Source organism: Zootoca vivipara, chromosome 10, assembly GCF_965207765.1.
Source record: "Zootoca vivipara chromosome 10, rZooViv2.hap1.1, whole genome shotgun sequence".
NCBI lineage: Eukaryota > Metazoa > Chordata > Lepidosauria > Squamata > Lacertidae > Zootoca > Zootoca vivipara.
Window position 1 is genome coordinate 48754243 of NC_142593.1, and position 27915 is coordinate 48782157.

At 47.4% G+C, this 27915-nt stretch overlaps 1 protein-coding gene and 1 long non-coding RNA gene across 5 annotated transcripts in view; one reads left to right on the forward strand and one right to left on the reverse strand.

The window, feature by feature from the left end:
- Positions 1 to 20678, reverse strand: part of NEDD4L (NEDD4 like E3 ubiquitin protein ligase) — a 250845-nt gene extending 230167 nt beyond the window's left edge. For all 4 annotated transcript variants that reach the window (XM_035101003.2, XM_088652854.1, XM_035101002.2 and 1 more), the window contains exon 1: positions 20137 to 20678. In XM_035101003.2, the coding sequence (XP_034956894.1) occupies positions 20137 to 20184 (48 nt within the window). In that variant the 5' untranslated portion in view covers positions 20185 to 20678. The remainder of the gene's footprint in view (positions 1 to 20136) is intronic.
- Positions 20679 to 24998: 4320 nt separating this feature from the next.
- Positions 24999 to 27505, forward strand: LOC148684468 (uncharacterized). Its single transcript, XR_015946065.1, has 3 exons — positions 24999 to 25286; positions 26024 to 26454; positions 27098 to 27505. It is a non-coding gene; the product is annotated as an uncharacterized LOC148684468 (long non-coding RNA).
- The last annotated feature ends 410 nt before the right edge of the window (positions 27506 to 27915 follow it).

A 27915-nucleotide genomic window follows, 5' to 3' on the forward strand; every position in this document is an offset into this window, starting at 1 on the left:
TCTGGGTGTTCCCCAAACCTCCAGAGCAGATTTGGGGAGGGCATGGGAAGGTTAAAAGGAGGAAGTTCCAGTGAGCAAGCAGAAATCCTTACACTAACAAAATGAGTTCATCGGATACTGCCCAATATACTTAAAGCCATTGAAACATTTAGTATTGTTACACGCCCTTTCCGATCATTAATAAAGTCTTTTGGCATTTCTATCAGCTCTGCAATCTGCCCTGAGCTTTTTAGGAGCACATAAGCAGCAGCGTTCAGCCGCAAAAAGCGGTTAAGTCGCTTTCCTGCCAATTCCTGTAGGGGTTCACACCACACATTCACTCCCAATAATAAATAACTCCCAATTTATTGCAATCCCTCTAGCATGTGAACACTTCTATTTGCACTCATTTAACCTTTTTCATATATAAACTCTTGACTAAAATATATGAATGTATAATCTATCTGTGTGTCTGGGTTGCCTATGTAGCCCAAAGACACCATGTACACTGACATTGTGCTTAGACACACACACACACACACACACACAGAGAGAGAGAGAGAGAGAGAGAGAGAGAGAGAGAGAGAGAGAGAGAGAGAGAGAGAGAGAGACTGATCAGCTGCTGCTAAAACCAAGAATACACACATAAAATAGGCAGAATGTCCTGGGCTCACTGCTGGAAAAAGAACTCAGACTACCAGTTTGTTTTCTGCCCAAGACTTTAACGCTTAAATCAAGACAGCATTTGTGACAGCCACATTTTTAACAATAGTGATAATAAAACAATTCCCGTCCATCCACTCCAGTGTTCAAAATTCCCCAGTCGCCAGTGGTTTTTTGTGGCAGCCGACTGTTCACTTGTGGTACCAAGTGGAGAAGCAGGCATCCCCCAACTGCGGCCCCCCAGATGTTTTGGGCTACATCTCCCATGATCCCTAGCTAACAGGACCAGTGGTCGGGGAAGATGGGAATTGCAGTCCAAAACATCTGGAGGGCCGAAGTTTGGGGATGCCTGTGGAGAGGTCTTGTTGCCAGGTTTGGCGACTGACATCTCCACCATGTGGCTGGCTAGCACACAGCATCCTTTGCTGCCGCACACCAAAAAGGTTTAAGGTGCCATTTCGAGACTAGCTTATATTCTCTGAGTTTCTAAGACTGATCCACTCAACTGGGGGTAAAAATGACTGAAATTGGTTCTAGGGCTAAACAAAAATCCCCGGACTGAGCACTCTACTCCCTAATTCTAAGTATACATGCACAGGATACGATTTGCCACCTGGGTCTGGTAGCTTGGCCTCTTTTACGAATGTGATGAAAAAGACCTTGGGCCTGAGATCCTGCAGAGAGACTGTTAGTCACTGCTGATCATTGGCTTTCAACAGATTGGCTAGGGCTCACTTCTGGGTGGCAGCCTGACTTAAACTGAGTCACAATAAAGAATGCTGGGCCAGATGGATAAATAGCCTGACCTGGAATAAACAAACTTCCTTTGTTCTTGGCATGATAGCACCGTCCCCTTTTCTTATTTCTACTTATGGTACATCATCGCCCGGATTATCAGAGGCATAAAACCACAATAGAGTTACCGTAGTTCTATTGCAGGCATCCCCAAACTTCGGCCCTCCAGATGTTTTGGACTGCAATTCCCATCTTTCCCGACCACTGTTAGCTAGGAATCATGGGAGTTGTAGGCCAAAACATCTGGAGGGTCGCAGTTTGGGGATGCCTGTTCTATTGTATGCACAGCATCCTGTTTTCAGGGTAAAAACTCAAACTCGATCCAGGAACTGCCAAACTTCGGTTCATGGGGCAGACTGGATCACAAGCAGCTTTCCTCCTCCCCAAGTGGCCCTACCAAGCTAGAATGGGGGGTGTTATTTGAACAAAGCTTCACTTAACAGAGAGATAAACTCTGCATCCAGACATGATGCTACCATATTAAGTACTATGGGAACAAGCATGGACAGGTTTTCTGCTTATGTAATCCTGCTTTCTGCCTGGCACGGCTACAGTGTGGACTTCAGAATCCTTTGCTTCTACTTCCAACTATTTTCTACATTTACTATGGTAGCACTGCCCAAATCAAGAATAGTTAGCTATCGTTTAGGAAAATGAGCCAGGAATGCCCACAATATTTTGTAGTTGGCTTGTTTTCCTAAACCTGGAATGAAAAATATAGGAAGCAGTGCTATATGGAATCAGACCATTAGTCTATCTAGTTCAGTATTGTCTACACCAGGGTTTCCCAAACTTGGGTCTCCAGCTGTTGCTGGACTACAATTCCCATCATCCCTGACCACTGGTCCTAGGGATGATGGGAGCTGTAATCTAAAAACAGCTAGAGACACAGGTTTGGGAAACCCTGGTCTACATTAACCGGCAGTAGATCTCCAGGATTTCAGAACAGAGGCATTCCCAGCCCTAGCTGGAGATGCCGGGAATTGAACCTCCTGCGTGCAAATAGTAGGTGCTTTGCTACAGCCTACCAGATGTTGTAGGACTACCACTCCCATCATGTGTGTTCGTGTGTTGTGACTTTTAAGAATGTATCCCTGACAGCAGGCATTCCCTTATGTTTATCTGCAAGCTGCGCTTAGAGCATTTCTATTGATCTTTTCGCTGAAGAGCAGGATAAAAATTCTTCAAGTAAAATAATTTAGAATCCTTGACCATTTGTCATTTAGCTTGAGCAGATAGGAACTGGAGTGTGACAACAGCTGGAGAGCCAAAGGTTCTTCACCCCTGCCATACACCCAGAGTTAACATGAACCACTATTTGCCCAAGTTTGGACACAACTTCATCCAGTTGAAAATAGGAGCAAAACAACCTACTCTCCCTTTGCCTATATTGGAGAGGGGAGGGAATGGAAGAAATACACATGTAACACTAAACCATGAAAAAAATGTAGGGCCTTTGTGGTTTTGGTTTTGCAAGTAACAACACTTAACCATGGTTTAGTGTTACATGCAAAACCAAACCACTAAGGTCCTGCATCTTTTTCATGTACATTTACTTTGTACTCCTCTCTGTACATTCTGGAAAGGCTATGGACCATGTCCAAAACCTGCCTCTTGAAGCCAGAAAGCACATTCATTCCTCACATGTCCGAAGTCAATGAGTCTCCTACTATCTGAGCACATAAGCTCCATGCTCAGGAAGTTCTTACTGTTGGGCAATAATTAGAATGCTTCATGAATCATTAGATGGTAGAGACTGCCCTGCCTGCCTTTGGGCTATCTAGACAAAACAGTGACCATACAGAAGTTAAAGCAGGAGCTGAAAAGGGCTGATTTTACAAATTCAGGCCATAACTTAGAGACATTAGGAATAAGCGTAATTGTTACAGAGTAGACCCAGATTAGAAGCTAACCAAGATTTTACTGTACACTGCACACGTGCGGCTGGCAAGAAGCAAAAAGCTGATTACTCATTAAAAGCTGCCTTTGTAAAAATGCAGAATTGCTGTACTTCGGAGACAACTACAAAGTAGTAATTTTGTTATTATGTCTCAGCAAGTGAATAAACACTATTACACATAATCACTTGTATCCCTTGACACTTCCTTATTAAGCCCATGTGACCAAAACGGATACACTCCCTCTCTCCCCCGAGATGAGAATCTTGATCGTCGGCTGAAAACTCAATCGGTTTATTATTTCCAGGCAAAAGTTAATGTAAAAGCTAGGGGGTGGGAAAACATCATCCAACCATACAGGCAACAGCAGTCCTATAAACATCCTCCACGCTGCAAAGCAAAGTGGGCATGGAAAGCAGGGTTCAAACCTTAAACTGTAACATTTAGGATTCCCCTAAACAGAGGACTCAGCTCCAATAGCCAAAAAGAAGAAGAGAAAATTCAAAAAATTATTTGCACCCCCCCTCTTTTGTTATAACCATTTACTTTCTGACTTATTTATAACGGGTTTTCCCCTGCGTGTAGATCCACCCAGGTGGCGCTGTGGTTAAACCACTGGGTCTAGGGCTTGCCGATCAGAAGGTTGGCGGTTTGAATCCCTGTGACGGGGTGAGCTCCCGTTGCTTGGTCCCAGCTCCTGCCAACCTAGCAGTTCGAAAGCACATCAAAGTGCAAGTAGATAAATAGGTCCCGCTCCGACAGGAAGGTAAACGGCGTTTCCATGTGCTGCTCTGGTTTGCCAGAAGCGGCTTTGTCATGCTGGCCACATGACCTGGAAGCTATACGCCGGCTCCCTCGGCCAATAATGCGAGATGAGCGTTGAACCCTAGAGTCGGTCACGATTGGACCTAATGGTCAGGGGTCCCTTTACCCTTACCTAGATCCACCCAGAGTGACTGTTTCCTTCATACCTTTTGCACTCGGAGAGGGCGGTAGGGAAAAGGCAGGCAGTGTCTCTCCAGGATAGCTTGCTGATTGCAAGCATAATCTAGTCCAGTGGTTTCAAGAAATTTTCCCCATGGACCACTTGAAACCTGATAAGGGTCTTGGCAGACTACTTACTGATTTTTCTGCCTACTACACCAATTGTAAAGCACTGTGCTAGATGCTGCATGTTTTTTTTTTTAAACTGAACCAAGATTACAGTAAATGTCTTCCTTCTAGCATGCCATTAACGTCGCTGCTCATCCTCTCTCTCCACTCCTTTCCGTTACCTCCATCCCCAATCGCTTCTCACTTCTTACCTGCTCACAGAGGGCTCAGTCCTTCTGGCTGCAGAGGTCAGCTTTGTCAGCTCCTTCCCCAAAGCAAACACACTGGCGAAGCAGCACCTAGCAGAACAGAACCTCAAATCCCGTTCACCTGCTGACATCACCCAGAGACAGGTGGGAGTGGTTTGGGGGAAATGGCCTTTGCATGGTATGTTGGACCCCTGACAAGCCAAGATTTGCCCGCGGGCTGAAGGTTGCCCATCCCTGCCCAGTGTTAGAAACTCAGATATATAAGCACTTTAAATCTAGGTAATGGCCACCACAACAGCATGTCTATTCATCATGGGGTTGAGCTGGATGACACTTGGGGTCTCTTCCAATGCTGCTAAAAAGGTAAAGGACCCCTGACCATTAGGTCCCGTTGCGAACGACTTTGGGGTTGCGGCACTCATCTCGCCGACGTTTGTCCGCAGACAGTTTTTTCAGGTCATGTGGCCAGCATGACAAAGCCGCTTCTGGTGAAACCAGAGCAGCACACGGAAACGGCGTTTACCTTCCCGCCGGAATGGTACCTATTTATCTACTTGCACTTTGATGTTTTTTCAAACTGCTAGGTTGGCAGGAGCTGGGACCGAGGAACGGGAGCTCACCCCATTGCGGGGATTCGAACTGCCGACCTTCTGATCGGCAAGCCCTAGGCTCAGTGGTTTAACCCACAGCGCCACCCGCGTCTCTCCAATGCTTCTACAATTCTACGATTCTATGATCTCAACTACATTGCTTGACTGTAGCTTCCTCTTACAACAATTCACTTGCCCCATTATGCAAGAAGGAGAAACACACACAGTGGAAATGGAATTAACGATGGACTAAGGGCAGAGGTTTTTAAACTGTGGTCGCCAACCTACCACCCAGAAATCTCCATGTAGTCGCAATTGGACCTGCGGCAGTAACAAAATGCGCCTGGCACCTAGCTAATTTCTAACACTGTGATCCTGCCGTGTTTTTTTATGGCTGTGGTAGGCAGAAGGTTCTGGCATGAGAATATATGCATCCCATCCACTCTTGACTGCTGACAAACCTGTGCAGGCCATAGGTGTTCCCATGAAGAGCTAGGGAAATGGCTGCAATCTACAGGTATTCAGGCTTCTCCCACAGAGAAACAAGAGTCAGATAGTGGAGCTACAACCAGACTGTTCTTGCTATTGATGTGGCAAGAGCACCACAATGCATATGATTTCTGTAGAATTCAGTTATGACCCTAGGCATCAGCATCAGGGCATTGCACATGCCAGGTACCCGAGGTTGCATCACAAAGCTGTTCAGAGATCATGTGGTACTATATACTGGTTTATTTCCTCATAGTCAGATCCCATCTTTCCTTCCAGCAGGTGCTCAGTGTGACTTTACGAACAATCCTAATAAGCAATGAGGTATCGTTGCAACACACCAATAAAACACAATGGCAACAAATCTGGATGCAACATACCAAACAGAGAGTGGCAGTGGAAGTATTAATTACATCCAAAAGGCCTGGACAGACAGAAAGGGTTTTACCTTACAGCTAAATATGGCCAATGTGATAGACAACAACCAAGCATCATTCATGCCAGAGTTTCATAAACCAGGAGGCCACCACCAAGAATGCCCTGCTCATGTTGCTGCCCATATAGCAGCAGCTAATGCTTGGCCAAGCAGCGTATGCACTGCTGATCGTAGTAGTCAGGTGGGGCAATTGTGAAGAAGGCACACCTTCAGGTACGTGGGTTCCTATTTGCTCAACTCTTGGTACCCGATAACTTTGAATCAGGCCCAGTTACTAACAGGCAGCCACTGTAGAGATTAGTTTAGTGAAGCCATATAGCACCCCCCCTTCACCATTGCATACAGTAATTGGGCAATGGCATTCTGCACCAGCTGTAGCTTCTGAATAGTCTTCAAGGGTAGCTCCATGTAGAGCACAATGCAGTAATCTATCCAGTGTTAGCGAGCCAACAGGTTGGCGTTAGGGTTGCCAGCATAGCTGCCAAGTTTTCCCTTTTCTCACGAGGAAGCCTATTCAGCATAAGGGGAAATCCCTTTAAAAAAGGGATAACTTGGCAGCTATGGTTGCCAGACTCAACAGAGGACAGGACTTCTGTGCCCTTAATTGCCCTGCTCTCTTTTGAGTCTGGAAACCTTAAAGAGAAACCAGCAGACCCTTTGCTTGGAAATTAAACAAAGGGTCTGCTGGTTTCTCTTTAAGGTTTCCAGACTCAAAAGAGAGCAGGGCAATTAAAGGCACAGAAGTCCTGTCCTCTGTTGAGTCTGGCAACTCTAGTTGGTGTGCTGAAGGCAGCAGTCGGATGCAGATGGAGCCTAGATCCAACGGTCCAGGTCAGGAACCAGCCTGTCGGGTATCAGCACTGGGGTCAGGAGCAGTCCGAGTCAGGAACCAGCCGAGGTCAGGTATCAGTACCAGGGTCAGGAGAAGCTGAAGTCAGGTACACTGGATTCAGGAACAGGACGAGCGAGGACAACTACGCGCTTCAGCACAGCAGTTACAGGTGCTGGCGAAGGAAGCAGTCGGCCTTCCTTAAGTAGATGGCTCGTCACCACGCCTCTTAAGAGCTGCACTGCCTCCAATTGTTCCCTAGTTTCTCAGCTGTACGCTCTACAGCTGAGAAAGGAGGAGAGGGGGCCACTGGCTCCTCTCCTCACAAGGGCCTGATTCTGACTCGACTCCTTCCTCCTCCTGTTCTGGTTCCTCGTCTGGCTCAACCCTGACATCCAGGAGGTTATCAGCACATGGGTAGCTGAGGATGAGGTGTCCCAGTCCAGGAATGGCTACAGGTCGTGAACCAGCTGGAGTTGGGTATAGACACTCATATCAACCTGACTTTCTTTACTCAAGGCGCAGGAATAGGTCAGGATGACAAAAGGTCATTATCCTGGTACAACGTCTGTCCTGGCAATATTATGCTAGCAAGTCGCAACACCCAGACTGTTGCACTAGTCAGAGCAACTCACGAGAAGGCATCAGCTTCACTGCTGGTGAAGGAAGCCACACCACGAGAAGCTGTGAACAAGTTAAAAATTAGGAGCGCAAAAAAGCATTTGCTGTCGCAGGTTGGGCTTCCCATGAAAAAGGGCGGCATGTTGTCCCTCCACCCATCTTACCCTCCTGCGGTAAAGTGAACTTGCAGGGCTGCAATAAAAATCAGCTTCAATCATAACAGAACAGTTGTTAGCGTTCACTTCCTCTTGCAAAAATAAAATAAAATAAAAGTGACCTCACTTTCCCTTCCCTCTAATGCCGTTGTCTGGCAAGCACTGCCAACGTTGGGGTAACATAGCCAAGAAAAATAGTTGTGCTCTCTCATTTCTATCTCTCTCCTTCCTGCCACCACCCTTTTTTTTTTTAAAGAGCTACTAACCATCATTTTTAGGGACGCCAACCTAGCAGTTTGAAAGCATGCCAGTGCAAGTAGATAAATAGGTACCACACCGGCGGGAAGGTAAACGACGTTTCCGTGCGCTGCTCTGGTTTGCCAGAAGTGGCTTAGTCATGCTGGCCACAGGACCCGGAAAAACCGTCTGCGGACAAACACCAGCTCGCCTGTAAAGCGAGATGAGCGCTGCAACCCCAGAGTCGTCTGCGACTGGACTTAACTGTCAGGGGTTCTTTACCTTTAGCTATCATTTTGGAAAGAGAAATGTTAACCCAGGCCTCCATGAGATGGAGGGCAAGAATGCAGCAGCAGAAATGTTCCTCTGCATGTTACTGCTGATCTCACTGTGGGGGGGAAAAGAGAGAGGCCACAGCAGAGTGGAGCCATTTTTGGAAGCTGATTTGTTCCAAGTGAGGTTTTCGTCCATCTAGCCCTGGATTAACTCTTTCAACAAGCACCGCCGATCTAAAGCGCATCCAACACACGACTTTCCCCAATGTTTCCTGGAAGCTGTAGTTCTCCCTGAACAGAGATAAATTTCCCTGCACTCTTAACAGACTACAGTACCCAGGATTTTTTGGGGGGGAAGTCCTGTGTGTTGGAAGCGCTTTATTCGTATGGTGCGGATCTGCTATTGCAGTCCCAGGATTCTCGGGTACAGCATTTCCACATCACCTGCTATCCAAATTTCTCTTTTACAGCACCGCCATGGCATGGTTCCAAGAAGAGTAGGAGGAAGAGGAGGAGCAGGAGGAGGAGCAGGAGGAGGAGGAGGAGGAGTTTGGATTTGATATCCCGCTGTATCACTACCCTAAGGAGTCTCAAAGCGGCTAACATTCTCCTTTCCCTTCCTCCCCCACAACAAACACTCTGTGAGGTGAGTGGGGCTGAGAGACTTCAAAGAAGTGTGACTAGCCCAAGGCCAAGCAGCTGCATGTGGAGGAGCGGAGACGCGAACCCGGTTCCCCAGATTACGAGTCTACCGCTCTGAACCACTACACCACATTGGCAACGAACCCCATAGTGCGGCCTCTGGAGGGCTGCCATTGCCAGGCTAATGTGACGCCGCCAATGAAATGAAGGCTGGATAGGGACTGTGGTGGGAATTACTGAGGAGCAAGCCTTTTCACTCCTCTACTGCTGTCATAACTGGCACTGTAAAAAGCTCCACAACTGTTAGCCTTCCAATATTATTATTATTATTATTAGTAGTAGTAGTAGTAGTAGTAGTAGTATGTAGTAGTGGTGGTGGTGGTGGTGGTGGTAGTATTTATACCCCACCCATCTGGATTCCCCAGCCACTCTGGGCAGCTTAAAGTACATATAAAACATAATGAAACATCAAACATTAAAAACTTCCCTAAACGGGGCTGCCTTCAGATGTCTTCTAAAAGTCAGAGAGTTATCCATTTCCTTGACATCAAATCGGAGGGCTTTCCACGGGGAGGGTGCCACTGCCGAGAAGGCCCTCTGCCTGGTTCCCTGTAACCACAATTCTCACAGTGAAGGAACTGCCAGAAGACCCTAGGAATAGCCCACCTGCTCATGACATAAATATATTTCTACTTTGTGATCAATGGACTGTTCCTTCCCTGCCCTGCTTGGTCTCACCTGAAGGCCGTTCTTATGACGAGACAGAGAACTGTTTACCAGCCTGACACACAAACATCTCATCCCATTCCTTTTAGGGGAGGGCTATAAGCTGAGTGGCAGAGGATGTGTTCTGCACGCAAAAGGTCTCAGGTTGAAACACCAGCCTCTCCAGTAGGAGGTTGGGAAAGACTCTAGTCTGAAATCCTGGAAAGCTGAAGCCAGTCAGAGTATGTGTACTGAACTAGGTGGTTTGATTCAAAGAAGAAAATACAGAATTTTAGAGCTGAAGGGACCCCAGAGTTCACCTTATCCTCACATTCCTATGAATCCACAAGGACACTGGAGTTTGCTTCTTCTCTTGCATGTCCTAGAACTGGCCTACATGGAACCTTGACTACATAGATGGCTAACATGCTGTCTTCCAGATGTTGTAGGTTTCAACTCCCATCACGCCCTGCCAATCTGACCAAGGATGATGGGATTGTAATCCAATAGCATCTGGAGGACATCTGTCATCCCCATCTCCTAAAAGTACTTGAGCAAACATCACATCTTCAGCTAGAAAAAGCCCTGGCAGAACAGAAGCAATGAATTCAATACAGGAAAGCCTCTCTCAACCTCTTAAACTTCAGAATAGAATGGAAAGCTGGCTAAATGAACAGCAGAAGCATTCAGCTAATTCAGAGTCAATAAATCCAAGATGCATGCTGGTTTATCATCAGATTATAGGACACCCACTGGATTTTGTTTTAGGCAATCCAAGGTGGAATTAAGATGTTGCATGAGCAAAAACACAGGGCCGTTGCCTAAAAACCAGCCATGTGTCAAAAGACATTATAGGGGCAAATGCAATTCACAGCACATCTTATTACTAAGGCTACAGAGCAGGCTGGGGCAGGACATAGGGGAAGCTACACTAGAGTCTAGACATAATGTGGGAAGGGGGGGGTCAAAGAGACGCTGTTTTGCAAGTTGGTGCCTATTTTCTTTTGACATTTTCTCCTGCTTTCAGAAGTAACCAGGATCGCACATGCAACAAACCAACAAAGTGATGCAGCAGCTAAAAAAGCCAATGCAATTCTGGGCTGCATCAATAGGAGTATAGCATCTAGATCTAGGGAAGTAATAGTACCACTGTATTCTGCTCTGGTCAGACCTCACCTGGAGTACTGTGTCCAGTTCTGGGCACCACAGTTCAAGAAGGATACTGACAAGCTGGAACGTGTCCAGAGGAGGGCAGCCAAAATGGTCAAAGGCCTGGAAACGATGCCTTATGAGGAACGGCTTAGGGAGCTGGGTATGTTTAGCCTGGAGAAGAGAAGGTTAAGGGGTGATATGATAGCCATGTTCAAATATATTAAAGGATGTCATATAGAGGAGGGTGAAAGCTGTCTTTAAGCAGAGGCTTGACAGGCATATGTCAAGAATGCTTTGGTGGTGTTTCCTGCTTGGCAGGGGGTTGGACTGGATAGCCCTTGTGGTCTCTTCCAACTCTATGATTCTATGATTCTATGAAACCTCTTCACAAAACACGCACTTATAGATTTCCTCCCATCACAGTTCCGCAAATGCTTCCCCCCCCCTGCCTCACGCATAAAAAATATTTTGCATTTTTTAAAATTAAAAAAAAATCATCTTATTCTGGGAATCATGAACTAAGCAACCCTCTGCATTCCGCCCACACAAACACACACATTGTTCAATCCGGCTAGAACAAAATGGCACAGCTGCTGCTTGACTGCAATGAACATTCACCCCATTAACTGAAATATGGATCGTGAATGCTTCAGTCGCTGAAGTTTACCCTCTCGGGGTGCTCGATCATGCCTACTTTTGTGCTGGCGCGACAAGAGAATTATCAGAAGATTAGCTCATAGCTATCAAGACGGGTAGCATCAGTGCTTGGTACTTATTGGTCACATTTGTACTCTGCGTTTCCTATAAGGCAGGGGTATATAAGGGACGCGGGTGGCGCTGTGGGTTAAACCACTGAGCCTAGGGCTTGCCGATCAGAAGGTCGGCGGGTCGAATCCCCGCGACGGGGTGAGCTCCCGTTGCTCGGTCCCAGCTCCTACCAACCTAGCAGTTCAAAAGCACGTCAAAGTGCAAGTAGATAAATAGGTACCGCTCCGGCAGGAAAGTAAGCAGTGTTTCCGTGCACTGCTCTGGTTTGCCAGAAGCGGCTTTGTCCTGCTGGCCACATGATCCGGAAGCTGTACGCCGTCTCCCACGGCCAATAAAGCGAGATGAGCACCGCAACCCCAGAGTCATCCGTGACTGGACCTAATGGTCAGGGGTCCCTTTACCTTTACCTTTTAGCCAACCTGCGGCCCTTCAGATCTTGCAGGATTACAGCTCCCATGATCCTCCAGACCCCATCTGCCACAGCCAGCATCACCAGTGGTCTGGGACGATGGGAGTTGTAGTCCAGCAACACCTGCAGGCCCATGGGTTCCTCACTCCTGGTGTAAGCTGACTTGCTATAAGACATCTTCCTATGGCCCTAGCAAGGAAGTGAAGCAGCTCAGGCTCAGAGCAACAGGCCCAAGGTTGACCAGTGAGCTCCATGCAAGGCAGAGGTCTGAGCCAAGCCAAAGCTCTGCACCCAACATTACACAAAATCACACCGTATTGTTTTATGTCATTGGAAGGAGCATAATCTTAGCAGTGTTCTCTCTTGGGAGCGTGGTTGTTGTTGTTTTGTAAGTACAGTCGTACCTTGGATCCTAAAAGCCTTGCGAGTCGAACGTTTTGGCTCCCGAACGCCGCAAGCCCAGAAGTGAGTGTTCCGGTTTGTGAACCTTCTTTGGAACCCGAACGTCTGACGTGGCTTCCACGGAAGCCGCGCCTTGGTTTCTGAACATTTTGGAAGTTGAACGGACTTCTGGATGCCATTCTACTACAGAGGTACCACTGTAATTGCCTTTCGGTAACAGTTTCCACTGACTTGGCTGCCAAACGATGAACCCTGTTCACTGCAGACGATTCTGGGGCATCTTCTCCAAGATCTCTAGAACAGGCATCCCCAAACTTTGGCCCTCCAGATGTTTTGGACTACAATTCCCATCATCCCTGACCACTGGTCTTCTTAGCTAGGGATCATGGGAGTTGTAGGCCAAAACATCTGGAGGGTCACAGTTTGGGGATGCCTGCTCTAGAACTTAATTAACTATAGACCCCCGAGAACACACTCAAAAGAGAAATTTAATAAACAACCACAACATTTCCTGCCATCCTTCCATTTTTCAGAAGCACTGGGCAAGCTGTCCTTCAAGAGGTTTGCCCACAGTTACTGATCTTCAAATTGTGGAACCCCAATAGGAGCCCCAGGGTTTGCCGCAACAGTTTGAAAGCCACTGATTTTTTTTTATTTTTTAAGTTGACAAAGTAAGGGTTATTAGCAGTCACCACCAACCAACCCCTCCCCTCCCCGTAAATTATCTCCCCAGAAAAGCAGTCAACTCCACTCCTGATTTATAACTCCAGACAGACATTCTGGTTAATGTTCTTCCATTCGCAGTTTTCACCCTTGTTCCTAAAAGCGATAAATTCCCAGGAGGAAATTCTGCTGTAGAAGATTCAGAGTCTTAATTGCCTTCAAGGTGCCACAAGACTCTTGGCTGTGCCTCCCAAGGGCAGCTAACACCTCTCTTGTACTGACTTACTCCAAGCAAAGAGCTGATAAGACATGGTTCCTTTTGCACTGAGCATGAATTTGACTTCTGGCAAACATCCCTGAATATAAATACATCCTATTCTCTCACCAAAAAAAACATACTTTGGGGGGTTGGGGCAGACACAGAGAGAAGCCTGCATTCCATCATATCAAGCACATAAACCACCTTTGGTGCAACCAATTGTCTCTGAGCTCAAAATACTTTCAGCCTCTTGGTTTGAAACAGATGCACTCGGGCACATAGATGCAGGCTCTGTTTATACCAGTAGCTTTCAAACTGTGCTCTCTGGAAGCCAGTCGCCATTCCTAAGCAAGAAGATCAGCCATGCAGATGTAGGGTCTCAACAGAAATCAATCTCTCTCTCTTTCACACACACACACACACCCCTAACCCTGCAGACAGTACACAATTACAAAAGACACATTCTAGGTGTGCTCTCTCAGCCTGCAGACAGCAACAGCAAAGTCCATGAGGCCGGGCTGGTATGCAGGATACGCACTGCCCTAGAATGCTATCCCAAATCCTGGACTGCATAGGGATTCAGAAGAAGATGCGCAAGGGCCCCCCTCCAGGTACAAAACAGAGCCGCCCCAATGCAAGGGAGCTTGAAGCCACTGATCAATAGGAGTATAGCATCTAGATCTAGGGAAGTAATAGTACCACTGTATTCTGCTCTGGTCAGACCTCACCTGGAGTACTGTGTCCAGTTCTGGGCACCACAGTTCAAGAAGGATACTGACAAGCTGGAACGTGTCCAGAAGAGGGCAACCAAAATGGTCAAAGGCCTGGAAACGATGCCTTATGAGGAACGGATTAGGGAGCTGGGTATGTTTAGCCTGGAGAACAGAAGGTTAAGGGGTGATATGATAGCCATGTTCAAATATATGAAAGGATGTCATATGGAGGAGGGAGAGAGATTGTTTTCTGCTGCTCCAGAGAAGCGGACACGGAGCAATGGATTCAAACTTCAAGAAAGAAGATTCCACCTAAACATTAGGAAGAACTTCCTGACAGTAAGAGCTGTTTGGCAGTGGAATTTGCTGCCAAGGAGTGTGGTGGAGTCTCCTTCTTTGGAGGTCTTTAAGCAGAGGCTTGACAGGCATATGTCAATAATGCTTTGATGGTGTTTCCTGCTTGGCAGGGGGTTGGACTGGATGGCCCTTGTGGTCTCTTCCAACTCTATGATTCTATGATTTACACAGCCAGTTATCACGGGAGACGAACCCCCCGATTCAGACATCAATTTCATTCCATTAGCATTCCATTCAGGCGTGATGCCAAAGCACGGCTGCACTTCAGGGAATGTTCAGGAGATCAGCAAGTGTTTCTGACTTCCATCGGCTTAACGAAAATGAAAATGTAACGCCTCCCCACCAAAAAAGAAAAAGAAAGAAAAATGAAAACATTAAAAAGAAGCAGAAGGAGGTTTGCTATGTGAAAGGATCTGTGTGAAAGCTTGAGTTCTGGGACTGAAAACAATCCTGTGGGCTGAGTGCATTTTTGGGGGGAGGGGGGGGAGGCAACTTTTTCCTGAGCCACAATTCTGTGCTCAGGATTCAGTCACTGGAACTCTGGTTCTAGTGGAAACCAGAGCAGATCCCTGCAAGCCTCAGGTCTCCCAACCCTGGTTCTATAGTGGTGCCTCGACTTACGAATTCAATCCGTTCCGAAGGCACCTTCGTAGGTCGAAAAATTCATAAGTCGAAAAGCGCCACTGGAAACACAATTTCCCATAGGGATGCATTGGAAACGGAGACATTCGTAAGTCGAAGCAACCCCATCTAAAAATCCGCAAGTCGAAAAAACCCTATCTAAAACCGCTGCGGTTTCCGTTCGGATGTCGAGTAATCCGTAAGCACGCAGCCATTTGCCCCATTCGTAAGTCGAAAAATTCGGTTGTCGAGTCGTTCGTAAGTTGAGGTACCACTGTAGCAGCTTTTGCCAACCTGATGCACACCAGAAGCTTCGGACCACAACTCCCATCAACCTCAGCCACCATATACATACCCTATATACGGTACTGACTAACTCACCCCCTGCATATACGCTTCTGCAAGGCTGAAACGGGGTTGGTCCAGGCTTACCGTTTACAGCAGATTCACCCCATTACACTGGTTTTGTTGTCAAGAACCATTGATTTTGCCCAGGTTTCCTGACAGCTTCAGAATTCCAACCTCTGGTGTACGCGCTAATGATATAGAACCCCATAGAAACTCTGAAGGTTGTGGGCCAGGCTTCCAACAGAAAAATAAAACACAGTAATCTATTAAACAGGGGACCCAGGTGGCGCTGTGGTTTAAACCACTGAGCCTAGGGCTTGCTGATCAGAAGGTCAGCGGTTCGAATCCCTGTGACGGGGTGAGCTCCCGTTGCTTGGTCCCAGCTCCTGCCAACCTAGCAGTTCGAAAGCACGTCAAAATGCAAGTAGATAAATAGGAACCGCTACAGCGGGAAGGTAAACGGCGTTTCCATGTGCTGCTCTGGTTTCCCAGAAGCGGCTTTGTCATGCTGGCCACATGACCTGGAAGCTGTACGCTGGCTCCCTCAGCCAATAATGCGAGATGAGCACGCAACCCCAGAGTCGGTCACGACTGGATCTAATGGTCAGGGGTCCCTTTACCCTTTACCTTAATCTTGTTGTTGTTTAGTCGTTTAGTCGTGTCCGACTCTTCGTGACCCCATGGACCAGAGCACACCAGGCACTCCTGTCTTGCACTGCCTCCCGCAGTTTGGTCAAACTCATGTTCGTAGCTTCGAGAACACTGTCCAACCATCTCGTCCTCTGTAGTCCCCTTCTCCTAGTGCCCTCAATCTTTCCCAACATCAGGGTCTTTTCCAGGGAGTCTTCTCTTCTCATGAGGTGGCCAAAGTATTGGAGCCTCAGCTTCACGATCTGTCCTTCCAGTGAGCACTCAGGGCTGATTTCCTTCAGAATGGATAGGTTTGATCTTCTTGCAGTCCATGGGACTCTCAAGAGTACCTTAATCTATTAAACATTAAAAGCCTCCCTGAACAGGGCTGCCTTCAGATGTCTTCTAAAAGTCTGGTAGTTGTTTTCCTCTTTGACATCTGTTGGGAGGGCGTTCCACAGGGCAGGCGCCACCACCGAGAAGGCCCTCTGCCTAGTCCCCTGCAACTTGGCTTCTCGCAACGAGGGAACCGCCAGAAGGCCCTCGGTGCTGGACCTCAGGTATACTGGACCGAGGCCATTTAGGGCTTTAAGTTTAGTTGCCATTTGGGGGCCAGACGGCGCAAAAGTCGTATTTTTCAATACGGCTTTTCGGATCCTGAAATTCATTCTGATTGCACAGATAAAGTACAACAGATAGAATTCTACAGGATGTGTTGCTAGTATGTGGGGAAACTGCCAAGATCCGAGGATCCCCAGGCATGCACCTCCAGATAGTGGAGATGTCAGGCGCCATCCTAGAGCCCAGGCATCTTCAAAATGTTGTTCAATCTTCCTTTAAAGCCATCTAAGTTGGCAACCCCAGGGAGGCAGATTTATCTTGGGGGCTTCAAGCTGCCGACCTCCATCTAAAAGCCATCCAGTGGCTCTAATGATTTGGCAATTGTTTGGGACAGGCTTCCTCTTAAGAACCACTGAGTCTTAAACTAGACTCTGATCTTGCACAAAAGGTCCATCTGCAATTTAATAGCTTGAACTTTTATCTGCTGTGCTTTTTACTGCCTTGGCCATCATGGCTAATAATATAACACCAGGGAATTTGGATGCAGAATTGCATTGGCATTATCTCCAAAGCAGCAACACCCAAAAGGCTCCTGCAAGATTATACGTTAGCAGAAGCAATCTTTGCCCTACAGATTGGGCACATAAAAAGCCGATTAGATAACTTTTTTTTTTTATGGACCAAGGACTGAGGGCCAAGTGCCAACTATTGGAATTTTACATGTGCAACAATTTCATGTCTCTCCGCACATGAAACTGAGAAAACATTATGCCAGCTAAATCTGCAACCACCAGTAAGAACCACTGTCAACCTGCCTACACTATGAGGCCATCATCCAAATCCCTACGCACATGTCTACCTGCAAAAACACTAAGAGCTAGATTGACATAGTATTTGGAGCATCAGACTAGGACCTGGGAGATCAGGGTTCAAATCCCCATTGATTACAATGGGGCACCATCCCAGTGTCTTTTCTATCCAGTATCTAAATTCTTCATGTGCCTCCTCCCTGAGAAGTCTTGAGCAGGGGTCAGCAAACTTTTTCAGCAGGGGGCCGGTCCACTGTACCTCAGACCTTGTGTGGGCCCGGACTATTTTGGGGGGTTGGGGGGGGGTTTGGAGGAACTAATTCCTATGCCCCACAAATAACCCAGAGATGCATTTTAAATAAAAGCACACGTTCTACTCGTGCAAAAACACCAGGCAGGCCCCACAAATAACCCATTTTAAATAAAAGGACGCATTCTACTCATGTAGAAACACACTGATTCCCAGACCGTCTGCAGACCAGATTTAGACCCTCTCGCCCGGCTGGATTTAAGTTTCAGCAAATAAAACTTCAGCTTACAAATCTCCCCCCATGACCCTATGGTCAGGCTTTTTAGAATCATAGGATCGTAGAGTTTGAAGGGACCCTGTGGGTCATCTAGTCCAATGCAGGAATCTTTTGCCCAACGTGGGGATCGAACCCGCGACCCCTGATATTCAGAGCCTCATGCTCTAGCAAATGAGCTATCCCAGCTTGGCCTGGTCATTTTATTTTATTTTTCCAAAATACACCCACGCTTTCCTACCGCACATCTGGAAATGCACATTGCCCGGGAGATGGAAGATGTGCAGATGTGAGCAGCTTCTGCCTTCACCTACACTGACTGTAAAGGGAGCAACAAGAGGTAGGAAAAGAAGCAAGCAAAGCGAACACAATATAGCTCCCTATTGATTGGTAAAGTGGAGAAGCAAGGAAATCAGCACCAAGTCTTCTGCATTTACACACACACAACTACTCCTATTTCCTTGGCTCATGATTCTTGCCTGCCATTCCTATGTTCTCTGTTCTATCCCCAAATTCACTCCCTTCATGGCATGCCACTCACTGGTATGGCGATTTAATAAGCTTATATTGGGCGCTCTCTGCCCCCAGGCGAAACCCCCTTCTTATGTCTACCCCACTATGTCTCAATGGTTTTTGTTTGTTTGTTTTTAAAGCAAAAGCTTAAACAGTACACAAATGGAAGGACAGAATCATTTATCCCTCCGTTTGCTCATCTCCCATGTGCGCATGGGCATCCAAATTCACACAGCCATGGGTTGTGGCACATCTGGGTGGCAACACTTGCTGTAACAACCAAAAGGCGCTCTATAAATGCCCATGTCAACAATACCTGCTGTGAAAGACTAAATGGGCACCAGGAAGCATTTCTGTGCAATTGCTTGTACAAGCCGTTCTTCCTGGGAAAGTCCATACAGTGTATTTATTTCACATGCACACAGCCACATGCCCATCGTTTCTTTCATATGATTCATTAAGTACACCAGCTTGCTTAGAGGAACAGAGTTCCTAGAAAAGAAATGATTTAAACTATGTGGAGCATGTCTCTCTCCAATTTGCACACATGCTTTAAGCAGGGATGTCCAACCAGTAGATCGTGATCTACCGGTAGATCCCAGCTGATCCTAGTAGACCACAGGATCCCTACTGTTTACAAAAAGTTATGTGGGGAAGAAAGAAAGAAAAAACAACAACTCTGTGGAATCCTGCCCCAGAAAAGCTCAACAACTCTGGGCACTTCCCTCCTAAAAATGCTCAACAGTTCTGGGCAATCCACACACACACACCCCATGCACGCTCCTCCTCCCTCCAATAACAATGGGTAGATCACTGCCAGTGTTTTTTATACTGGGAGTAGACCACAGTCTCTTGGGATTTGGATATGCCTGTGCTATAGGAAGCACACAGCCTTCCAAGTCTTCGCGGCTCATCTCAAGGGAAACAATGGGAAAGATGCTACTCCTCTCCCACCTCCCAATTCACCTGCCTGTGCAGTCATAAAGAGGCCGCTCACCTGGCTCGCCCGCCCGCAGATTTCTCTCTTAAAGCCGCTGGCTTTGCTAGGAAGCAGAACCTGTTATTGACAAAGGAACATCCAGCAAGCCCCGTCCGTCCGTCTCCCTCCTCCTAACTCTGCATTTTGCATGCTATTTTATTTTTTGCATTTTTGATTTGGGAGGGCTAGCTTCATCCAGAGTTGGGGGTTGGGTTGGGTTGGGTTGGGTTGGGGGAGTGCAGAGCTCGCCGGAGGAGGGAAACCCCCAAGGGAACCCCTGTGCCTCCCCTCCCAACTAGAGCTCAAAGACTTTCGCTCCGAGCAGCTTTGTTGGCAAGATACCACCCCGATCCACCCCTAATCGAGATGATGCGATAACAAGCTTTCTTTCAAGTCCCAATAAGCTCTTTGCAGAAAGGGAAACACACATTTCTCTCTCTTTCTCCCCAACCCCACCTCGTCTACCGTGCCCATTGCAATGCTCTGGGTTTGTGTTTTTTTTGCAAGGCAACCTCAGCTACAGAAAAGCCTTCGTTGCCCCCCCCCCGTTCCTCTCCTGCCCCCCACCCTGGTTTCTTCCCCCTCTTCTCCCCACCCCATTTGCAAAAAAGGGGGGGGGGGGCGGGGTGGGGGGAAGGGACGACTTCCCTGTTTTGCAAACCGGAATGCAAAGCGGGCAGGGACAAAGAGTGCTGGCGAGACGCTCCACAACATGACACCCGAAGGACAACACGCACATAACACACACACACACACACACACACACCCGGAAACACGCGTGCATCGCTCAGGCTCTCCCGGCTCCCGGCTTACCTCTTCTTCCGAAAGTCCATAGACCGGCTCCACCAACCCAGTCGCCATGGATCCGGAGGGCTGCGGAGGAGGAGGGGGCCCCTCGGGCAGCAAGGCGAAAGCCAGCCGACGAAAGGAAAGCAGCGGCGGAGGGGTGTCCCCGCACAGCAAGCGATGCACCACCAGCACGACAAGAGGAGAAGGAGCCTCGGAGCTTTCTCTCTTTTCCAGCAAGAGTCAGGCGACCAAATCCAGGTGGGGCGGGGGCTTGAAAAAGTGCAGCTTTCCTTTTCCCGGCCACCCACCACCAGAGAGGGAAGGAGTACGTGGGAGCGCGGTGTGCGAATGCGGGGTCAGCAGCAGCCCCGAAGCAGGCACAGCTGTTTCTCCTCTTGGTGGGAGGAAACGATTGAAACCACCGGGGAATCGAACCCGCGAACTGAAGGTTCCCCTTCTTCCTGCTTCTGCGCCCGGGCTAGAACGGTTCTATTGCAGCCGCTGGCGAGCCGCACGCAATCGAGGGCGGAAAAAACCCTTTCCTTGAGCTCCGGAGCTAAGAGAAAGCAGGGGGCGGAGCTCCCAAGCAGCTCGCGGAGGGGGGCGGGCAGAGAGCCCCGCCGGGCCAATCGAAAGCGCTATCAATAATGACAGGCGGAGCTTGCAGAAACAAGTGGGGTAGGTTGACTCGTTTTCCACCCCCAACTACTGTACAGCGCTCTCTCTCCCTCTCTCTTTGATTCTTCTTTTTCTCTCTCTCTGAAGAGTTTGGGAGGGGAGGGGAGGCTCGCTGAGGTTCAAAGGAAGGGAAAGGTGACAAGGGATTGAATGCAAAGCTGGGGGGCTGCAGGGGAGGGGAAGGTGCGGGGTTTGCAGATCGGAAGGCGTGGGATACATTTCCAAATTTTGCGCTTTTGGTAAGATTGTTGCCCGGATACAATATAAATGTGCACCTGAGAAACATGGTTACGCTCCCCTCCTGTATAAACGGGTCCGTGCGGGTGCTTTGCTTTGTTCTTAAGTAGAGAAGTAGCAATTGCTCTTTCATTTTTATTGTTGCGTGTCCTTTGTTTACACGAGCACACGGTTTCTCATTCCGACACGCGCGCGCGCGCACTCCGAACACATACAGCGCACGTTCGGCTTCCCGAGGCGGACTCCAGAGGAGAAGGCGCCTCCCAATGGCCACGGTGAGGAATTGCAAGCTCTAGCTCCAGAAAAGTGAAAATCTCTCATTTTTCTAAAGGAAAATTAATGCAAAACCAGATAGGTGTAATAATGATTATGAAAAGCAAGTAATTTGGGCTGACCTAGGAGGGCTCTCTTTTGTTTTTAAGCTTTGGGCTCTGTGGGACTGTGTTTACACGGGCATCTTTATCAGGTCGGCAAATCTCTTGGGTTCGGTTTAAAACACCTTGTTCCTCCCTGCGCTCCAGTGTTTGAGTTAGAAACAAAGAAGGACGGTGTTTGAACGACAAACAAGTTCGGCTGTCGTGTGTTTGTTTTTCAGTCTGTTAAAACGCTTTTATTCACAATATTCATTGGGCCAACAAAACCTTTATTTTGGACACACGCTCGCATTGTGGTGTACACTGCAAACACCTTCGCTGATCACTAACTTTCAGGAATCTCATTGTCATGCTTTTGTTTGAGGTTGACTGCGCTGAGATTATACGTGGGAAGGAGGGAGCACAATGACTTTTTGTTTGTTTGTTTTTTGCGGGGAAACTGGATTCCAAAAGCACCAGAGAGCTAAACTGGTGATTCATCCCTATTATAGGAAGCTATTTCCTTACCTTTTCTAAAAACCAAGGGGTGGGCAGCTTCTGTGTCCCTAGGGACCACTCTGTTCTCCAAACAGGAATGGAACAGAAGGGTGTTACAAACCGATCCCCCTTTCTAGATATCTTTTTAAAAAAAATTATTGAATTTTACATACAGAGAAAAAAGAAAAATTAAAATTAAAAAGAAAATACAAAAAACAAAAAATGACAATGCTATCACATCTTATTTCTTCAAACTTCTTCACTTCCCCTTCTTACAGTCCTTATTAATAATTAACTCTTACCATTTCCAAATCTTAACTAGACATCATAGACTTACATCTTATCTCCCATTTCATAACCTTATTCTTAAATAATTCTTGTTCATTTTATATAGAAGAGTGAAGGAAAAAATAGAGAGAGAGAGAAAAACCCAAAGTAAAAATAAAAAGACATAATACATAATCGTATTTTCTAATTTCTAATCAAAACATTTCAGACTTCCTCATTTCCCCTTCTTGAGTTCCTTATTAGCCACTAATTATTGCAGTTTCCAAATCTAAGATTACCTTCTTCCTTCCAATTTAGAACTTCTTTTTAATCATTTACCCTTCATACTTCTCTTTACCTTTATTATCCAATATTCTCTACCCTTTTACCCAAAAATATTCATAATTATTTTTCAAAATCTTTTTCCCCCTTTTTTGTTCCCACCCCTTTCTAGATATCTTTGTCTGTCTTGAGAGACAATGCTGTGCACCTCCAGGGGTGATGTCAAACCACTGGAGAATCACAGCTCCTGCTGTGGCTGCAGAGTAACCCATTAACTGCTGCCTCCCACGTTGTTTCTGCTGCATTTGCAGCACCAAAGTGACCACTCTGGGGCACAAGCCTAGGCAGTGTGCATGGAGGTCCTGCGCTGCCCAGACCTCACTGATGTGCTCCAAAGGAAAGCAGAGCAATACACCTGCAGGAGTTGGCGCAAGTCACCATCCAACCACCTTAGGGACTCCACTCCAGATTTGTGTAGAGTTTACTCTTTAACCTGTTCTTCTCCCAAAGATTGGTGAGCTACAAGCATTTGCCTTACTGTTAGATAACTCGCGGTCTTCAACGAGCCTCTGGTTGGAGTCCAAGTCCCACCAGCCCTAGAGAACATGGCCAATGACCAGGGTTGATGGAAGCTGAATGGCTGAGGGTTGCCTACCCCGGACATAATATGAGAAGAGCTTTACTGAATAACATCCTCTTTCCCACAGCATCCAGCACATGGACTCTGAAATACGCAAGCAGAGAGTAAGAGCCATCAATCCCCCCCCCCATGTACAGTCTCTGAACTGTACATTGAAATAGAAATAGCATTTCTATTTATAACTGCCCTGGGTTAACACTGCAATCCTACATCGGCTAAGCCTCACTGAACACAATGGAACTTACTTCTGAGTAGACATGCTAAATATTGTGCTTTAAGTAGGCAGCCAAACCTGCCCATTGTCAACTTGTCTAATCTCTTTTTAAAGCTATATAAACCAGCCCTAAAGCCCAGAAGTTCATTGTGCTTTGTTTCAACAAATGCTTCCTTTTAACTGACTTGTTGACACTGGTTTCTAGTACTGTATTATGAATGTAAGAGTGAGTGTAAGAGAGAGAGTTCGTTTTTCTTCACACTGCATATTTTTGTATAACTATTTCATGTCCCCACTTAGGCTACAATCCTATTATGCACTTAAAAAGGTAAAGGTAAAGGTACCCCTGACTGTTAGGTCCGGTCGCGGATGACTCTGGGGTTGCAGCGCTCATCTCGCTTTACTGGCCGAGGGAGCCGGTATTTGTCCGCAGTCAGCTTCCGGGTCATGTGGTCAGCATGACTAAGCTGCTTCTGGCAAGCCAGAGCAGCGCACGGAAACGCCGTTTACCTTCCCGCCGGAGCGGTACCTATTTATCTACTTGCACTTTGACATGCTTTCAAACTGCTAGGTTGGCAGGAGCTGGGACTGAGCAACAGGAGCTCACCCCCATCACAGGGATTTGAACTGCCAACCTTCCGATCGGCAAGCCCTAGGCTCTGTGGTTTAGACCACAGCGCTAGTCGTGTCCCTGAGAGCACTTACCTGAGAGTAAAGCCCCATTTGATACAGTGGGATTCAACTTCCAAGTAAACATGCCTGAGATAAGAACCTAAGAAGAGAATGTTGGATCAGGCCAATGGCCTGTCTAGTCCAGCATCCTGTTCTTAGAGTGGCCAACAAGATGATTGTAGGAAAGCCTCAAACACATGAGCACTTTTCCCTCCTGCTGTTCCCAGCAAGGCATATTTTTCTTCTCCCTTCCTCAATCTCTTCCCCAGCTAAGGATCCAGGTGAAAGGGATGCAGGTGGCGCTGTGGTCTAAACCACTGAGCCTCTTGGCCTTGCTGATCAGAAGGTTGGCGGTTTGAATCCGCACAACGGGGTGAGCTCCTGTTGCTCTGTCCCAGCTCCTGCCAACCTAGCAGTTTGAAAGCACACCAGTGCAAGTAGATAAACAGGTACCACTGTGGTGGGAAGGTAAACAACGTTTCCATGCGCTCTGGTTTCCATCATGGTATCCCATTGCATCAGAAGTGGTTTAGTCATGCTGGCCAAATGACCCAGAAAGGTGTCTGTGGACAAATGCAGGCTCCGTCGGCCTGAAGGTGAAATTTGCTCCTTTGACTGGACTTAACCATCCAGGGGTCGGTCCTTTATCCTTTCCTTACCTATGTAATCCAGATAACTGTAAGAGAAAAGTAACAGACTTCAGTATGAGGCATATATTCTCAGTGTGCTTCAGTGGCTTAGCAACCCCCGCCGGAGCCTGGGACAGAGCTTTTTTTAAAGAGATCACCCAAAGTTGTTGAGCTTTGATTAGGAGATCCGCCAAAATTATGTCACTCTGCAACTCCTATGCCCACCCTTCAACCTTCCCCCCCCCCAGCCCCTGCCTTCCTACACTACTGGTGTGTTCACATTCCTGCCTTAGAGTGCAGTGAAGCTGTTTTTTTTTCCAGTGTGTTTCCCAGCCTCCCCCCCCCCCCGCCCCCAGCTGCTCACATCAGCATGACTTCCTTAGTGTCAGATTTGGTTCTGTTTCTGTTCACACCAGGGGTGTTGGCAGGAAGGTGCCACAATTTAAGGAGGATACAGAAAAGCTGGAACGTGTGCAAAGGAGGGCGACCAAGACGAACAAGGGTCTGGAAACCAAGCGTTATGAGGAATGGTTGAGGGAGTTGAGTATGTTTAGCCTGGTAAAGAAGATACTGAGAGAGGAGATATGATAGCTGGGAATGGAGCAAGCTTGTTTTCTCCTGCTCTAGAGTCTAGGACCCGAACCAATGATTTCAAGTTACAAGAAAAGAGATTCTGACTAAACATCAGGAAGACCATTCTCCCGGTAAGTGCTGCTCAACAGTGCAACAGACTCCCTCAGGAAGTGATGGACTCTCCTTCCTTGGAGGTTTTTAAGTAGAGTTTAGACAGCCATCTGCCATGGATGCTTTAGCTGGGATTTCTGCATTGCAGGGGGTTGGACTAGATGACCCTTGGGATCCCTTCCAACTATACAATCTGGGATAAGTGCTGCACTCCCTAAACTTCACAGCTTGGCAAAGTTCATGACAACATGAACAGCACTGGAATAAAAAGAGCAACGGTGTGTTGCTTGCTTCTTGCCTTTGCTTGTCACCCAAGAGAAATGGAAGCCTGTCCATTGCAAACCTGAATTTCATAGCTAGACATGCTTCCATGAATTAGCCTGTGTTTTTAATTCTGCATTTGAAGAGTAAGAATGTGACGGTTCACCAAACATATACACAGAGAGGCTGAAAGAGAGAAGCACACGATTGCTTCACATATAGACGTAGGGAGAGGCAAGGAGGAAGAGACAGAGTTTCTCTGTTGTCCCCCACCCCATTTCCCAATGTCCTCTGCAACAGGATGGGATAGAATTTCCTGCAGAAAGATGGAACGCCTCTAACTGATGAATGGGTCTATGATACAAATGCAGAAAAATTACCTCTCTCTTGCGCACACCAGCTGGGCGATTGGCTGGCTGGTGCCTCAGCACCTCATTCATCACAGAGATCACTGGTTTATTTTCTTGCTGGGACTACATGCATAATTCCTCTTTAGATATTATATTTAGGGTAATGGATGGCGCTGGAGTGAAGACAGGCCCGACATTGCCTTGTGGGGCGCTGCCGACATCCATGCTGGTGATTGATGACAGGTCTGCGAGGACCTCGGGTGACTCGCATCCTCTCCTGCACCAGAAGCCCATTCATTATTCACAGTTCCCAGGCAGAAATCAGATGGGATATATTCTCCAGAGGAGCAAACAAGCACCATGAAGCCTATGAAGCATGCGGGAAGCACAGAAGTGGCATGTCTGCCCGGAGGTCGCTCTGAGGATGACCCTTATTGTGTGAGAGACAGCGGGAGTGCAGCCCTGTTTACTTCTGCTCCATTTCTCCTTTTGACCACGATCTCCTCCTGGACAGACTTGGTGGCATGGACTTTATTACAGTGGTTCCATTCTGTCCCGAACCCTGGCATACCAGGTGGTAAGTCCTGATAGCACACGCACAGTCCCAATGGCAACACTAGGGGATATGGTAGTCAGACAGCCCAAAAGGCCAGGTCCAATACAATGAGCAACGTCCAAAGTACAATCCGTAAGGTCAGGTTTCTGCCTCTGCAGAAGATCCAGGTTGGGAACACCTGTCAAGGACCGTGCTGAGGAGGGCTGCACTGAGGAGAGGGGGTGGGAGCCACCCCCTCGCCCTGTTCCTGAATCTTCCCAGGAACAGGAGGACAGCGTAGATTTGGAATAGTGGTTTGCAGGGGGGCATAGTTCAGAAGGCAGAAGCTGGGAAATATTGGATGGGGAACAGCTAGGAGAAGCAGCAGCACTGGGAGAGGGAGGGTTAACAGATTCACAGTCGTTGGACAACATTCCTCCACCACCCTCCCCAAAGTTGAGAAGAGCTCAGAAAGTCTAAGAACAGAAAGCGCAGAGGGTACAAGTTCAGATTACAAGACGTAGGAGTGATGCAGATTAATGGGGCGGAGGGAGGGGAGTAGGCCTTAATTGGGAGCACCTCCATTTCTAGTGAGACACGATCTGTTGTCTCTCAGTGTGATTATTAAAGAATCTAACTGGTAAGACGTTCCTTTCGTTTGATCTTCTTATTTACTGCTGCACAGGGGAGGAAGCCGATTCCCCAAAGCCTGACAACACCTGGGGACAGTCCAGAAGTCACAGTCCTGTGGAGTCCTCAAGCAGTCAAACCGTGGTCCATCAACAGAAAAAGTTTAGCAGATACAGCATCTCTCTGCCTTGCTTCACTTTTATCCTTCCCATATTAGATTGCTGCACCTGAGTTTGCTCCAGGTGAGCAGCTGTGTCTTTCCACTGTGATCCTCACCAGCCCTGAGCCTAATCCAGATGTGTGACCATGCCATAGCTTCTCCCAGACCTAACGAGCCCCATGATCTCCACCTGGTCCACTAATGAGCTGGGCTGTGTTCTCTTGTGTGCCTCAGTCTCCTGGCAGTGAACTTCCTGCTGTCCCTGGTGCCTCCATGTTCATGGAAAAGAAAATCTCCCACGTGCATCTCTGTTGCTGTTTTCTTGTGTTGAATATATGCTATATGATCAATTATGGATCTAATAGGTATCTAAAGCCATTTGCACATAAACAAAATATGTATTTTATCAAAGTAATGGTTACAACCAGTCCATGCAGAATGTAGGCACCCTATATATAGCAATGAGCAAACCAGTAATATTTTAGGGAGCAGGCTAGCAGACGGAGCCCATTACTTACATCATAGGAGCCTACACAACACAGACACTGTTGCTGTATGTAGGTTTTATTTTATTTGTTTTTTATCTTATATTTTGGAAATGTACATCCAGTGGGTTTTTTTCCTTTAATTTTTTTTTTTGGGGGGGGCAAGGGAGTGGGACTCTGAGCTATAGCTTGTTTAGCTAGCTTATACATATGTAAATCCGGCACTGC